General features: G+C 40.4%; 1 protein-coding gene across 3 annotated transcripts in view; it reads right to left on the minus strand.

Moving 5' to 3' along the window:
- The window catches only part of LOC126481325 (NHL repeat-containing protein 2), a 167,439-nt gene that overhangs the window by 144,220 nt on the left and 7,051 nt on the right, over window positions 1–16,168 (minus strand). For all 3 annotated transcript variants that reach the window (XM_050104989.1, XM_050104990.1, XM_050104991.1), the window contains exon 2: window positions 976–1,142. In XM_050104989.1, the coding sequence (XP_049960946.1) occupies window positions 976–1,142 (167 nt within the window). The remainder of the gene's footprint in view (window positions 1–975; window positions 1,143–16,168) is intronic.

Genomic DNA, 16,168 nt, shown 5'->3' on the forward strand with positions numbered 1-16,168 from the left:
AGCACTAGTACCTGTGTTTTTCAGTGCACCTGTTAAGCCTATAGTACACATCTATAGTCACAGCCTAGCTTCTCGCAAAACCTTTTAAGTCACAGGTTCAAGCCTCCCACTCCATTCAGAACCAGGGGAACATGATCAATTCTGAGGACAATGCTGCAGTTAATGAACTTTGCTAAAAATCTATTTCTGCGAGTAGCTGGAATGATCCATAATGAGTTCAGAATCCAGATGACAGGCAACTTTTAACTTGAAAGGCATTACATGTACAACAAGAGAATTATAGTCTGGAGAGCATTATAAAAAGTCTGACTACGGTTTTTTTTTCCTTTCATATCTGTTCGTATTCTATTGATGGATGTGATACACTGAATTGCAGAAAATAAGACAAATGGAATTTATTTGTTTCTCATCTTTCATCTGGTTACTTTAATTAAATTCTTTCGGTTAATCCTGATAGATGTTTTAAGCACCAATGTCTAACGCACATCACATCAATAATTACAATATGCAAAATTTCTGAGTACACAGTAAGTGTGACAGTGTGAACAGTAGTGATAAAAGAGAGAACTATAAAGTTGCTGGTATTATGTTTAAATTTAATACACAAATGTTAATGCTTACTTTTTTCATGGATAAATTAAATCTCAAAATTATAGGTTCAGTATTACTGGAAGTGTTGGAACACTGGAAGGAAAGACACAACAAAACGGACATACAATGCTGGAAATATGCAAGCCTGCATATATTCAGGTTTAGTGAAGGAATGTGAGAGTCAAGAGATTCCTTGAAGATTATCAGATAGTAGATAAGTGGGATGGAGAGCACTCAGTTAGATTAATTCAATACAAAGAATAACATAGGCATTTCCTCAAGTTAAATAACTAAACAAACAAGTAAACAAAATCTAACTGCACACATATGATCTAAGGTAATTAAGATTTTTTAATCATTACTATAGGTTGCGCATTTACTTACAATCACCAGGCCATCCTTTACAGAACATGTATCTTCCAGGGTCTTCAAATAAGGAAGTATGTGCAAACAGTTAATACAACAATATGTGAAGAAGTCAAGTACAACTACTTTTCCCTTCAGGTCATCATACAATGATAGTGACTTGCTGGTATTGAACCACTCAAGATCTGAAAAAGAACACCATAATATGTATTAGCCACAAACAATGTTGTTGTTTTTGTTGCTGTTTTTGTTCTTTCGGTGTTCAGTCCAAAGACTGGTTTGATGCAGCTCTATCTACTCTATCCTGTGCAAGACTCTTCATCTCTGAATAACTACCATAACCAACATCCATCTGATCCCGCTTATTGTATTCATCTCTCTCAACAAACTGATGATCTCTTGATGTCTCAGAATGTGTCCTAGCAAGTGATCCCACCTTTGTGGTGCCATAAATTTCTTTTCTCTCCAATTCCATTCAGTACCTTCTCATTAGTTACATGATCTACCCATCTAATTTTCAGCATTCTTCTGTAGAACCACATTTCAAAAAGCTATTTTCTTATTGTCTGAACTGTTTATCATCCGCATTTCACTTCCAAACAAGGCTACACTCCAGACAAATACCTTCAGAAAAGACTTCCCAATACTTAAATCCATATTTGCTTTTCTTACCATTGCCAGTCTACATTTTATATCCTCTCTGCTTCGGATTTCATCAGTTATTTCACTGCTCAAATAGAAAAGCACATCTACTATTTTTGGTGTCTTGTTTTTTAATCTAGTTCCCTCAGCAACAACTGATTTAATTCGACACAAACCATATCCATCGAAAACCATTTGAGGAGCAATGGAGTGCCATTACAGTAAACATTATAGACAAGAATAACTATATTTTAATCAGTTCTTCCAATTGTCAGAATAGTGAACAGATCATGCATATGCTAATTGCATAATTAGTTATTCATTCCAGATTTTTGCTTTTTAAACATTAAACCTGATGAATATAGCTATGTAACTGCGGTTTTTATTACACCTGGAAGATAATACAATGTGCAACGTAGAGACAGCATAGCAAATTATATTTAATCATACACTGTGTAAGAGCTTTTTACATAATGACTTTGTTAATTCATTTCTCATGATTAGATCCCATAAAGCACAAAAATTTTCATGGGTGCAGAAAGCTATCACAAACAAATTCTGAGGCTGTATTAATACAGCTATGATTATATATTATATGGTAATAGAATGTGCTGCTGAAATGTAAATAATTTAAGGAGTAAGGCTAACGACTCATCCAACAGTAGAGGCACACAGTCAATGAAAGGCACATAAATGAGACAGAGAATTTTGCTAGCTATTGGACTAATCTTTCTCTAGAGCTGCAGGATACACACAAATATATACATGTCTGCATGGCTACCTCATCCCAGCTGACTACATTGTGCCGGCACTACAGATCAACTGAGGTGATAGTTTGTGTCAGGTGAAGTGGATGAAGGGGAAAAAGGGAGGTTGTGAGCAAGGAGAAGGGTTTCAGAAGGCAGCTGAAGCCAGGGAGAGAGGGAGAGAAGGGGGAGAGGGAGAGGGAGAGAGGGAGAGGGAGAGGGAGAGAGAGAGAGAGAGAGAGAGAGAGAGAGTGAGTTGGGCATCAGATATCAATATGGCAAGAGTGAGTTCATTCCAACTGGAGGCAGGAGGAGTGTGCACAGTGCACAATGAGATTGATTGGGGGGATGAGGCAGAACAAAGGAGCAGGAGACTGCAGGAAAGAGGTTGTGGGTGCAGGAGAAGCGGCATTAGGATCCTGGGCAGGAATGGAATTGGGGGGGGGGGGGGGGGGGGGGCTGGACCAGGAGGATCACAGGATCAAAGGATGTGTTGTAAGGACAACTTCCATATACATAATTCAAAGAAGCTGGTGTTACAGGAGGAGGGGTGGGGGGAAGGATCTAGATGGCGAGGGTGTGTAACAGTCATTGAAGTTGATTACAACATTCTCAGCAACATGTTCTACCACAGGAGGTAACAATGGTCTTGGTCACAGTTTGACAATGACCACTCATTCACATGGACAGGCTGTCGGCAGTTATGCCCAGGGGCAAGACACCCTATCCTCATTCTTTCATGGTCTCAACACTTTCTCCCCCTTTTGCTTCTCCAAGTACTCCGCTGCCTTCTGGGCATTGAGTTCCACCTGACTGATGGTTCCATCCAAAACTCTGTTCATATCAAGCCCACTGAGCATCAACAGAATCTGCTGTTTTGATGGCTGCTAACCCCTTCACACTAAGAAACCATTCCCATATAGTCTGAAGGTAAAGTTAATACATGAAATGTATTTGCAGTTGTGAATGCAAACAACCCTCAGCTGTACAAAAATAAATAAATGAAAATTTGTGCTGGACCAAGACTTGAACCCAGATTTCCCCACTCTATGTGGGGGTGGTGGGGGGGAGAGGGAGGGTCCCCTTATCCACTACAGCTATCCATGCATGTGCAACTCACCAGACCCAAACTTCCATATGTCATCCCTCCGAAGGAACACTGCATCATCATTCTTAACACCACTGGCACTGAAATTTTGTATAACTGCATAATACGTGTATGAGTACAGGCTGTAACGGAGAAACAATGACATATAGAAGTTTAGGTCTGGCCGTGACTCATGTGGCTATAGACAAAGCAGTTAAGATTACTGTTCATGTAAAACAGGAAATCTGGGTTCGAATCCTGCCTGGCACAAATTTTCATTGACACCATTCCCTCATACATCTGATGGTTGTTCGTATTTACAACTGCAAATACATTTAACGTATTTCATAATGGCTGTACTCACCACAGTGCCTGTTGAAGGGACATGCAGGCATGTTCAAGGTAACATTGCATCATTCTTCTTAACAACACAGGGACTGCAGTATTGTATTAAGGTTTACTGTTCTGTCAACATCGAGGTGATAAGAAATGGAGCACAAACTCATATTTTTTCAAGGAAATTGGCTGTGGTCTTTCAAAGGATCCATCCTGGCATTGGCCTGGAGTCATATCTAGACATGACAGGAAACCTAAATCTGGATGGCCAGATGTGGATTTGAATGATCTCCCTCCTGAATGCCCACTTAAACCTCTAACCTTCTGACCATCCCCATGAACCACCTGCAAAAGAGGTTGCCCTAATAACATCCCAGACCAGAACAATTGAACCATAAACTTTGCTCGAGTTTAGACTATTTATCATAGCATCTGGAAACGAAGAACATCCTACGCACAATAATTCCCACCCCAACAAAAGTGGTATTCCACCATCCACACAGTCTGTGCAGTATCATAGTTCATTCTTACACCTTCACTCCCCTTCCACATGCATTATAGCCCTGTGGAAGATCCACGTGCAAGACCTGTCTGATACAACAACCCAGCACATTGTACACTGCTGGCCACTGTAAATGCATCACCAAGAAAGACAAGAGGTAGCACAACAAAATTTATTTTGTAGATAACATGTTGACCAAGTATCAAATGATTACGTTTACAGACGTCTGTGACATGTGGTTCCTGCCAGAATCAGTAGCCAGAGTAGCCACCATTGTTGGAGATCACCGCTGCCACACATCTCGGCATTGAGTCAAAGAGACGTTGGAAGTGTTCCTGGGGTACAGCAGCCCAAGCAGCTTCCACACGTTGCCAAAGATCATCTGGTGTGGCAGCTGGAGATGTAATCTGGGTCACTCGTTGAGCAACCATGGACCACATGTTTTCTATCGGCGAAAGATCCGGAGAGCGAGCCGGCCAGGGAAGCAATTCAATCTGGTTATTGACGAAGAACCTTTGGACAATGCGTGCCACGTGTGGTCGCGCATTATCCTGTTGAAATAAGGCTGTGGCTGAGCCCTGAAGGTAAGGAAGGACAACTGGCTCCGGCACCTCGGATATGTAGTGCCGGCTATTTAAAGTACCGGCAATGCGTACTAGAGGCGTGCGAGAGTAATATCCAATACCGCCCCATACCATAATACCCGGTGCAAGACCAGTGTGGCGGTGCATAATGCAGCTGTCCAGCATCCTCTCTCCACGGTGTCTCCACACTCGAATCCGACCATCGTGGTGCTGCAGACAGCATGCCTCGTCAGTAAAGACAACGTCATTCCATTCTGCCGTTCACATCCGTCTGTCGTCACACCATTGGCGACGGAGACGTCTGTGGTTCTGCGTCAACGGTAGACAAAGCAATGGACGTCTTGCGGACAGACCACTCTGCTGTAAACGGCGTCGAATGGTACGTGCAGACACTAGATGATGCGTTACAGATGCAATGTGCTGTGCTACGGTTCGGGATGTCACTGAGCGATCCGTCACTGCCATGCACACAATTTGCCTATCAGCATGTGCAGTGGTGCACCGAGGTGAATGCGATCGACCACGTCGGTCCGTCGTACCCTCCTGCATCCAACGGTCACATATCCGCATTACAGTTGTTTGGTTTCGTCCAACACGACTAGCGATTTCTCTGTATGATAATCCACAATCTCAGTAAGCCACTATCCTTCCTCTGTCGAACTCGGATACTTGATCAAAAGATGTTTGCTGTTGTCTACAAGGCATAACTGATCGTCTTGTGAAACAACCACAAGGTAAACACAGGTGCCAAACGTACACTCGGCGAAATCGCCAAGCCTTAAATGGCACTATGAGGTGGCGCCACAGGCGCGCGTGATGTGCGTCTGCGCTGAAATTCTAATCCATCACTGCAAACTCATGGTGTAAATTTCACTTGATTCGGATGCTTCCTTCAGGGTGTTGCATTTACGGTGGCCAGCAGTGTACTTAAGTCCTATCACTAGCTTATACTCTGCCTTCAGAGGCAAGGCCATTTGTGAAAGCAGTTATGTCATTTACTAGTTCCACTATAATTTCTGCACAGCATATTACGTGGGTATGACTACAAACCAACTGTCCATGCAAATGAATGGCCACTGCCAAACTGTGACAGAGAGCAGAGTTGACCACCATTGATAGAACACACTGCTGAGCACAATATCCTCAATTTCAATGGTTGCTTCACAACCTATACCATCTGGATGTTTCCTCCCAATACCAGCTTCTCGGAATTAGGTAGATGGGAGTTGTCCTCCAACACATCCTTCAATCCTGTAATCCTCCTGCCCTCACAATCTATGCTAGTTTCTGTCCCAGAACAAACTCTGCCCCAGCCCCAGGATGTTAACTTCTCTCATCCCGCACTCCCACCCTATTCCCCACAGTCTCTCATTTCTTTGTTCATTCATTCATCTTTTCAGTCATTTACACATCTTGTTTTGTAAATCGTATAATGAAGCAGAGTCTTCAAGGAGATGGACTGAGACAAATTATAAGTGACACATTAGTAACAGATGCAAACTACAGTTTATCTGAGTCAAGTTATGTAATAAAAGGCATAAGCAGCAACTGCAGGCTACTTCTGTAAAGTATACTAACAACATATCATGACCAGCGCTTATCTACTCAGAATGTGAATTTTGGGAATTACTTCCGGTTGACTTACATGAATATTAGGAGAGAAATAGGCCACTGTTCCTTATCTTAAAATATTCTGCTGCTCTTTTTCCTATTATTTCAAACAAAGCATTTATGTGGCTCTACATGAAACTGTCAGCTGTCTATATTCTAGCAAAGTGGGCATCTGTTTTACATAAACATTACAGCTGGCTGTTTATATTTCCACGTCCAAGTATTTTCATATCTCATAGGCATGACTAATAATTATTTTGTTTTTGAATATCTCAGGATATCCATTTTCCTGTCTGATTCATCCTACAACCAGGATATAAAACCCCATTCTAAACTCCAGATAGGGATGCTCAGTCTACATGGATATTATTTTTACTTCTAGTATTGCAGTTGCTAATTGCGCAGTTCACCCAAAATTCACTCTTGTTATAAACTGAAATACTTTTAGGGAGTCTATACATTGACACATTAAGTGCAAGAACCCTTGAAGGTCCATGAAATGGTCACTGCAGGATGCTTAGTCATCAACTTTACACAATACTATTACTGCACCCTTCTGTGGAATAAATACCTCTCTGACTTCAGCTGCATTGTCTCAGAAGATTGTGCCACATAACAGTATTGAATGAAAGTATGACAAGAAAACTATTAATCTCCTCTGTATGTTAATGCAATGAGAGAGGTATGCAAGTACAATGCAGTCAGAACTGAGCTTTTTTTGGTAACTTAGCCACATGCTGGTGCCACTTCAGTATATAATTCAGTTGTATGGCATGGAACCTCGTACATACAGACTCACCCAATATGTGGCCATTGATCTCTGCTTCTGTTACCTGTACAAAAATATGAAAAGGATAGATTGCTACTCACCACATACAGGAGGCATTCAGTGGCAGACAGGCGCAATGAAAACAAATGCCAGGTATATTCAGCTGTTGGACTAAGACCTACACCACACATAGAAAAAACACACACATTCACAGAAGCACAACTCACAATGTCTTGTAATGCGTCTATCCTACAGGATAACATGTTCTGAGTTTGAGCACTCAGGCTAACAAAAGACATGTAGGATCTGTTTTGTTATAAGTGCAGACTGCATCTAACGGAAATCGTCTCAGCATATCGACAAGACGTGACAGCAAATAAGCCTCTCCACCTACAGTAGCAGAGTATCTATTCTTTGGGCATCGTGCTTTGGTGTTGCCTTGGAGGTCACAGAGTAAAGTGTGCAGTTGGCAATGTAAATGCCCAAACAGTTGAAGATGGGGAGGAGATCTGTCTCTCACTTTGACATCTCATGCTGATACATAGGCATGTTGTGATCTATTGAAAGCTAAACATTACGAAAGATCTGTTCACTACCAATTATAATCAAGGTTGCAAAGTATTAAGATTCTGTCGCAAATACAGAAGAGTTCATGCAGAAGTGAGTTTTATTATTTAGTAGCCTGAATAGTTTAGAGCTTTCTCCTAGCACCCACAAATCACAAGGTCACAAAGTCCAATGGTGCAATTCAGTGGCACTGCATAGCAAGTCCACTACAATGACAAATTTCAAGAATGGCGACCAAAGATGACACACAAGTCTGAAAGTTAACAGATCGTATATAGAGTGGACATCATCATACCCAAAAACCACATAAGTCCCATTCCAAATCACATGGCCACTGTTGTCTCTGGGCAATAAAGTCCAATTGTGACTGTGTCTGTAGCAAACAGTAATCTTGGTTGGGGTACTTAGTGAAAGTACAGAAGAAGAGTGGAGTAGGGATGGATAGCAGGGTAGGCTTGAAGGAAGATGCTGATGCTCTGCTGTGGGAGCATGCAGGGTTGTGGTGGGGACAGGATAGGACTGCTAGGTACAGTATTGGGAGGCTGTGATGGGATGAGAGGGGGGGGGGGGGGCTGGGGCAAAGGGAGGAGGAGAGAAATAGAGAAGGGAAAAGCAATATGCAAGTGGGGAAAGCTGTATGCAGATGTGCTGGTGACATAGAAGGCACATGTAGTACTGGACTGAGAGCAGGTAAGGGGATAGGCAGGGGGAGCAAACGGACTAGCACAGGTTGAGGCCAGGCTGGTTACAGGAATTATGGATGTGTTGCAGGGTGAATTACTACCTGCACAGTTTAGAAAAGCTGGTGATGGTGGGAAGAATTCAGATGGCACAGGCTGTGAAGCAGTCACTGAAATCAATCACTTCATGTTGGGCAACTGGGTAGTCCAGTTGTCTTTTGGCCACAGTTTGGCAAGGTCAGTTATATGGATGGACAGCTTGTTAGTAGTCATGCCAGGTAGGATTCTGCACAGTGGATGCGGCAGACTTGGTAGATCCCAGGTGACCCTTCTTTTGATGGGGTAGGAGATGCCTGTGACAGAACTGGAGTAGGTGGTACAGGCCAGATATAGGACAGATCTTACATTTAGATCTACTTCAGGGATATGGGGCTTGCGTTGAATAGGGATGGACAAGGATTTTGTGTAGGATGGATGGGAGGCAGAATACACATTGGGAGATATAGCGGTTCTGCCTGCTTTTATTTCTTCGTTCGTTGCTCTCGGTGTCGACGTACTGCGTTGCTACACTGGCTGGAAAATGGGCTTTGTAATTTGGACGCTGACTACGGTAAATAATGTAGCCAACAGATGCACAGTTGCATTTCAAAGTACTTTAATATCACTTTTTCATAACCCCTGATATAGACATTTATATGTGTATGGCCAGGGCACTACCGTTTAAACTTTCCATAAGCCTCATTAATAGTTTGCAGGCGAATCTCCACATACTGCTAGAATAGTTTACTGTTGAACATCCACAAGCAGTAAAACCTAACCACAAAGAAAATTTGTAATAAGGTCTTGTGGGACTAAACTGCTGAGGTCATTGGTCCCTATAACCACAAAGTTCACAGTTCTTGAAGAATAATCAGGTACTTATGGAGTAGACACTGTCATTGTTTTTACATGCGGCCTAATTGTTTAACACTTATTCCACAGTTAAGTTGAAGCATTGTTGTTGTTCTAACCAACACAAGCTTCTCATCTGAAACTTGGCCATTGGCTGACTTGTCTCGTGACCAAAAATTGGGCCCTTATTTATCATCACAATAATAGGTGCTGAAACTACACATAGTTCAAAGCTAAATTTACAGAAATTACAATTAAAACTTAACTCATTAAATTAACTGAATACATTGAAAAATTGCGTCTTTATAACAGTTTCTTCTAAGGCAAGAGTTAGGCCAAATTATTTGTTTAAATCATGAAATTAACAACTATCATTACAAAAACAATACTTTTGACAAAACCGTTAATTACTCTGGAATTAACTACGGGCTGGTTATGCTAACATGTTTTCGAATAAATACTTTGACATTACTAGCATTTCGTCTTCCAAATATTTATAATTAGTGCAGAATTTATATTTGTTTATATGTTGACAATAGAATTTAAGTTACAAAACAATGACTGATTTTGTTCTATAACGAAAGATACTAACTAGGAATAGTCAAAATAAATCAGAAAATCAATTACATACATAAAACTAAGCACAAAATTAGATCTGGTGTTATATTCTTTAAAACTGTGGGCCAACCTTTCTCTTTTATGAAAATGTAGATTGTATTCGCGTATGCTAATGGTAAATAGCTAAAAGTGAAAAAAATGAATTTTAAGGAGGCAGATGGCAAAACAAGAGGGAAATTAAACATATCCCAGCTTGCTTCATCACAGAGAGGGGAGGAGGATAATGGAGAAGTATTTCTCACATCAGGGCATGACAACAGGTAGTAAATGTAATTCAACTGTTCCAGTCGTGGGTGATACTGGGGTGCTCCTTTGTGGCTGGACAGTAAGTATATGGGGAATGGTAGATGACTGGGCAGGCAAGACATGGGAGTTCTTTTTCTGAACAATGTGCGGAGGGTAATTTCAGTCTTTGAAAGCCTCAGTGACATCATGGGTGGCTAGGTTATGTGGAAGGAACTTCTTGGTGTGGAAGGTGTGTCAACTGTTGAAGTGGAGGTATTGATTGTGGTTGGTAGGTTTGATGCAAACAGGGTACTGATGTAGCCATCCTTGAGCAGAGATCAACATCAAGGAAAGTTGTAATGGAAAAGCATTATGTTTACTTTTCTGTAATGTGTTATTTGCAACAGTCACAATCTAATATTGATTATATTAATAGTTTGCATCTGTGCTGACATTATGTTACTGTATAAGTATTTTTGTGTTAACAATTTATTGCATTATAACTTACTATGTATAATGATTGTCAATAATCCAAATGGTAAATGTCTGTTCCTCTCCTGAGGTCATCAATCATTGAACCAGGGGAAAGTAACAGACACTAAATACCCTGCTAGTTTCATTGTGGTATTAAAATTTAAGCTGCTTTCAAATTTCCATATTTATTTAAAAAATTTCAAATTTCAATACTTATTTAAAGTTTGTTTAAAAGAACACTTTTCAATATTTGTCCCTTAAGGACTGGTGAACCATTTCTGTACGCAGCATTGTTTTCCCAGAAGAAAATATTCTAGATGAGTTTCTACTGGTCCCTGACCCACTTATAAAAACAGGCGTATTGGTTTACTGGTGAATACCGAGTTATCAAAACGATAACTATGGTAAATGTTGGTTTCTGTGTCCAAGGACACCCTCCCCCTCCTTCAATTTTACTAAAACAATGGAATAATAACAATAGCTTTAATAACAGTCAAACAGGTTTTACGTATAGTGAGCTTTTATCTAAAAATTTCAGTTTCAGTGAAAGAAATTTTCAAAGGTGTTGGAATGTAATTTTTGTTAACCTTTCTCAGTGCTTAGGTTATACCATGATAACAGATACACGTTGTAGGAAGGTCACAAAGCTTAGCAGATGCGACTAATCACTCACAGAAGTTCACAAAATTTAGAGGCAATAGAGAGCAGCAGGGTTTTTACGGGGTGGCTTATTGGGTTGAGGAGAACCAGGTGAGGGAGAAGCTGTTGAGCTCTGGATGAATGTGGATGACGTGTCCTTACTCTCAGTCCATATTATGAAGGTGTTATCAATGAATCTGAACCTGGTGACAGATTAGGAATTGTGGGGTGGTTAGAAAGTATTCCTCAACATATTCCATCAATAGTTTAGCATAGGATGGTGCCATGTAGGTGGTCATTTCAGTACCCTGTATTTGTTTGCAGGTGATGCCTTCAAAGGAGAAATAATTGTGGGTGAGTGGTCATGGTAGGCAGGAAGGAGGTTTTAGGTTTGGAGTAAGCTGGTTACTGGAAAAGGTTTGATGCAAGACTTAGTCCAATAGCTGAAAATAATCAATGTTATCAGCAAACATAACAGTTTTTGAAGTTCTCTCCAGTGTGCCAGGGGAATCAAGAGCAAAGCACCTGTGACATACCATATTTACTGTTTCTGCAATTTGAATTAACACTAGTTTCTTCCATATCGTTTATTAATGTGACTTTCTACTTTCTACTGTTAATATATGACTCCTTCTATGCAAGCAAAAAGCAGTGAACAGCGTGGATTTTCAGTTTCATTACTGAAATCTTATAACCTACACAATCATAGGCCTTTGGAAGACTACAGGAAATAGCAACTGGTTTTATTCACTTCTACCAGAACTGAGTTAGTATCATATTGGTTTATCAGCACAGAAGATTTTTAAGAATCCAAACTGAGCTACCACAAGGCTATTCTTAGAAACGTAGTTTAATGTTCTGAAAAAGCTACCACTTCAAGAATTTTTGTGAACATGAGAAGAAGAGACATCGGTCTATAGCTGTGACCAGTTCAAGGAAACCACATCATAAGTTCAAAACTCACATTTTTCTTTCATTATCTATTCTGACAGTACCTGAAATAAGCATTTCTGAACATTTTCAAAGTTGTGATTCTGATTTTATTGAATTATGGGGCAATCAACTATTAGTTCCAGTAATAAGGCACAAGTGAAGGACTTATTCTCAAAATCATCAACAATATCTGCAACAAGAGTTTTTAACACATTTACTGTAGACAAACCTGGCCTAAAACCAAAGAACAAAGAGGAAATCAGATTGTGATCCTCAAAAATAGAAGCAAAGTTGCAATTTAGTGCAACTTTCTATTACTCTGGAAATTAGAGGTATGAGGGATATTGCACAGTAACTACCTGGTCTGTGATTACACAGATTTTTCCAGTGTAATGCTTCTTGATGCTCTTCATGGGGATGCAGGTGGATTTTATCATCCTGATGGTATGACATTTTGACAGTCTAACTGGCTGCCATCTCCAAGTGAGCTTGCAGGTACACAGTCACACAGGAACTGAGGTAACATCAGATTCGCTGGCTCATCTATACCCCAGGAAAAGATCAGCATGCATGTGCGAGAAGTGAAATGTTTGGCCTCTGCAAAGTGAAGAATTGCATCATTGCCGGCGGTAGAAAGTAACAAAAGTCATGAATCACAAATTAAGATGCAACCAGACTGTTGTTGTTTTATACCTGATAAAACAGGATGCCACATCTTGCTTAAAGAAAAACCTTTGCCTCTCTTAGTAATCAGATAACATTTTTTCAATGGATTCCTTAAGTAAATAATCCCAGTAACGGGAAGCTGGAGCAATAATTTGCATCTCTTTAAATGACATATTATGCCCTCCACTGAGACGATGTTCAGCGATGGCAGATTTTTCAGACTAGAGCAAACATGCATGATGTTGTTGTTCCACATATCACTCATGAACTCGACAAATAGTCTGTCCAGCATAAGTGTCCTTTTGCCTTTGCCCAAAACTAGAGCCCTTCTTGGATCTGTTAAAGATGATTTGGGACTGATGCAGCCTGGGGTACATAAAATTCCCTGTCACTGCAGAAAGGCTAATATTGGATAGACTATATGCATGGTTCACGAACAGTGTGAGAAACATCAGCATCACACACATTTGCACAAACCTGAAATATCTGCTGTCACTGAACATGTCTCAATGAAGGGCAAAATATGTCATTTAAAGCGACAGAAATTATTGGTTCAGCTTCCTGTTGCTAGGATTGTGTATTTAAGGAATCCACTGAACTAAGATTATCTGATGACATTATTAATAGAGATAAAGGTTTTCCTTTAAGCAAGATGTGGCTTCCTGTTTCACCACATTTAAAACAACAATGATCTGGTTTTCAGCCAGCTATATCTTAATTTGCGATTCATCACTTTTGTTGGCTTCTACCAATGACGGTACTGCAATTCTTCTCTTTGCTTCTTGCACATGTACACCAAAATGTTCCCAGGGTGTAAAGGAGCCACCACATCTGATGTTGCCTCAGTTCCAGCATGACTGTGCAACTGCAATCTCACCTGGTGGCCAGTTAGACTATTGAATACCTGTGAAGAGCATAAATTTTCAGTCTGTTTTTATCTCCCTTCTTATAGATTGGTATAACTATTGCAGCCTTTAGGACTTCAGGAAATTTTCCAGACTTAAAAAGTATTACTGATCATAAAGGTAAGAGGGGCAACAATAATGGGTACTGTTTGTTTCAGGATTGTGTTTGAGATGCCACACAGATCTGCACTGTAAGAGCTACATAGGTTTGTGACCACTTTGTATACAGTTTGACAGGTAACATGTCTCCATTTAAAAAATATTTATTTAGATCAAGTATGTTACGGAAAACAGCCTTGCTGCAGTGGTAACACCGGTTCTCATCAGATCACTGAAGTTGAACATTGTTGGGCTGGGCTAGCATTTGGATGGGTAACCATCTGGTCTGCCGAGCACTGTTGGCAAGCGGAATGTACTCAGCCCTTGTGATGCAAACTGAGAAGTTACTTGATTGAGAAGTAGCGGTTCCAGTATCATAAACTGAGAGTGGTGTGGGGACCAAATGTTCCCCCATATCCGCATCCAGTGACGCCTGTGGGCTGAGGATGACATGGCGGCAGGTCGGTACTGTTGGGCCTTCATGGTCTGTTCAGACGGAGTTAAGTTTTTTAGTTTTACGTTATGGAAAGTACTTCCAGAAGTTGCATTATCTGGTGTGGAGGTGGTAGGAGCTTCACACATAAAGCTGTTTATAAAGAATTCATTTACTGCTTCTGGCAATATTGGAGTTTCTTGTTTGTTTTTATGTTTTTCTAGTATTATGTTTATTATCTTTTAAGCACCTTTGCATTTGTAGCTGGAAGTTTCAATGGAAGCATCAGTGACTCTCTGCTTTGGCTGTCTGTATTTTGTCCTGTACTTCTTCCAGCTTTTTTGTACCTCTGCTTCAATTCTAGGTTACAAGTTTTAGCCATTTTATGTAGGGCAATAACAGTGTTTCTCAGGTCACCCTCTCCTTTCATCCTTTTAGTTAAGGACAACAGCTTTGAACTAAGCTTGTTAAAAGTGTTATCATTGTTATCACAATCATATACCCTATCCCCCTTGAGTTCTGATATGATTTGTCTCACTGTTAGCTGTGTAATATTGTGTGGATACAAAAGTCTGAGCCTCTTAATGCGTGTGGGATGCTGAATAGGGTAGTTTACACACCTGACCCTCAGCCACAGGCTGTGGTCGTCAGATAACAGTGGGTCTATCACTCCAAACTGTTATCACCAACATTCTGAAAAGGACAGATTGGTGCTCACTGTAAAGATGACACACTGAGCTGCAAACAGGCACAACAAAACAACTGTTACACATTTAGCTTTTGACCAAAGCCTTTACCAGAAAAAAAACATATACACATTCACATAAACAAGCACGCATGTCTGTTATCTCCAGCCATTCTGGTCTGAATACTCCATACTGATATTCATCTTTCATCATGTTGGAGATGATGTTGTCTGGGCACATGTCTAATCAGGTTAGCTTGTCACCCACACAGTACAAGTTGTTGAATCTTAGCAGGTTTTGAAAATGGGTGACAGCTGGTATTTTATGTGTGATGTCACTATTAAAATCATGAATATATGTTATCTTGTGGTGCCAAATTTTGCCAGCAGTACTTGGTGTTTCAATTTGATAAATAAACCAATTAATATAACAGACTAGGATGCAATAAACAGAGATAAACACTAACTTTGGTTTAGGAAATAACATCTCAAACATTTCAAAAAAATCCAGAACGAGATTTTCACTCTGCAGCGGAGTGTGCGCTGATATGAAACTTCCTGGCAGATTTGGGACCTTTGCCTTTCGTGGGCAAGTGCTCTACCAACTGAGCTACCCAAGCACAACTCACGCCCCATCCTCACAGCTTTACTTCTGCCAGTACCCTGTCTCCTACCTTCCAAACTTTACAGAAGCTCTCCTGCAAACCTTTCATTTCAAAAAGGTGTTCCTTGCAAAACTGATCAATTTCTTGTGTTACATATTCAGAGTTAAGACTTTTTGTTTACAAAAATATCAATTACTCCATATCTAATTTTGAGTCTACAGTATGAATTTTCTAAACGAAACCTTTCTAGAATATACTGAGCAGTCTCAGCAGGTGTGAGCCAGTGTTCACGTACACAAAAAAGTGACGTGTGTGAGTTCAGGAATACAAGTATTTAATCTATTTTGTTTCTGGATGACTGCACATTTAGAAGTATAATTAAATTCTACTGTCAGCAAGGATAGGCAAATAACTTAATGCTCCTGTATTTACAATTTTGGTATGACTTCTCGGGGCACGACAGTCATAAACTTGATCTGAGCAAAGCATCTGACATTGTGTCAAACAAAAAACT

Source organism: Schistocerca serialis, chromosome 5, assembly GCF_023864345.2.
Source record: "Schistocerca serialis cubense isolate TAMUIC-IGC-003099 chromosome 5, iqSchSeri2.2, whole genome shotgun sequence".
NCBI classification, from domain to species: Eukaryota; Metazoa; Arthropoda; class Insecta; order Orthoptera; family Acrididae; genus Schistocerca; species Schistocerca serialis.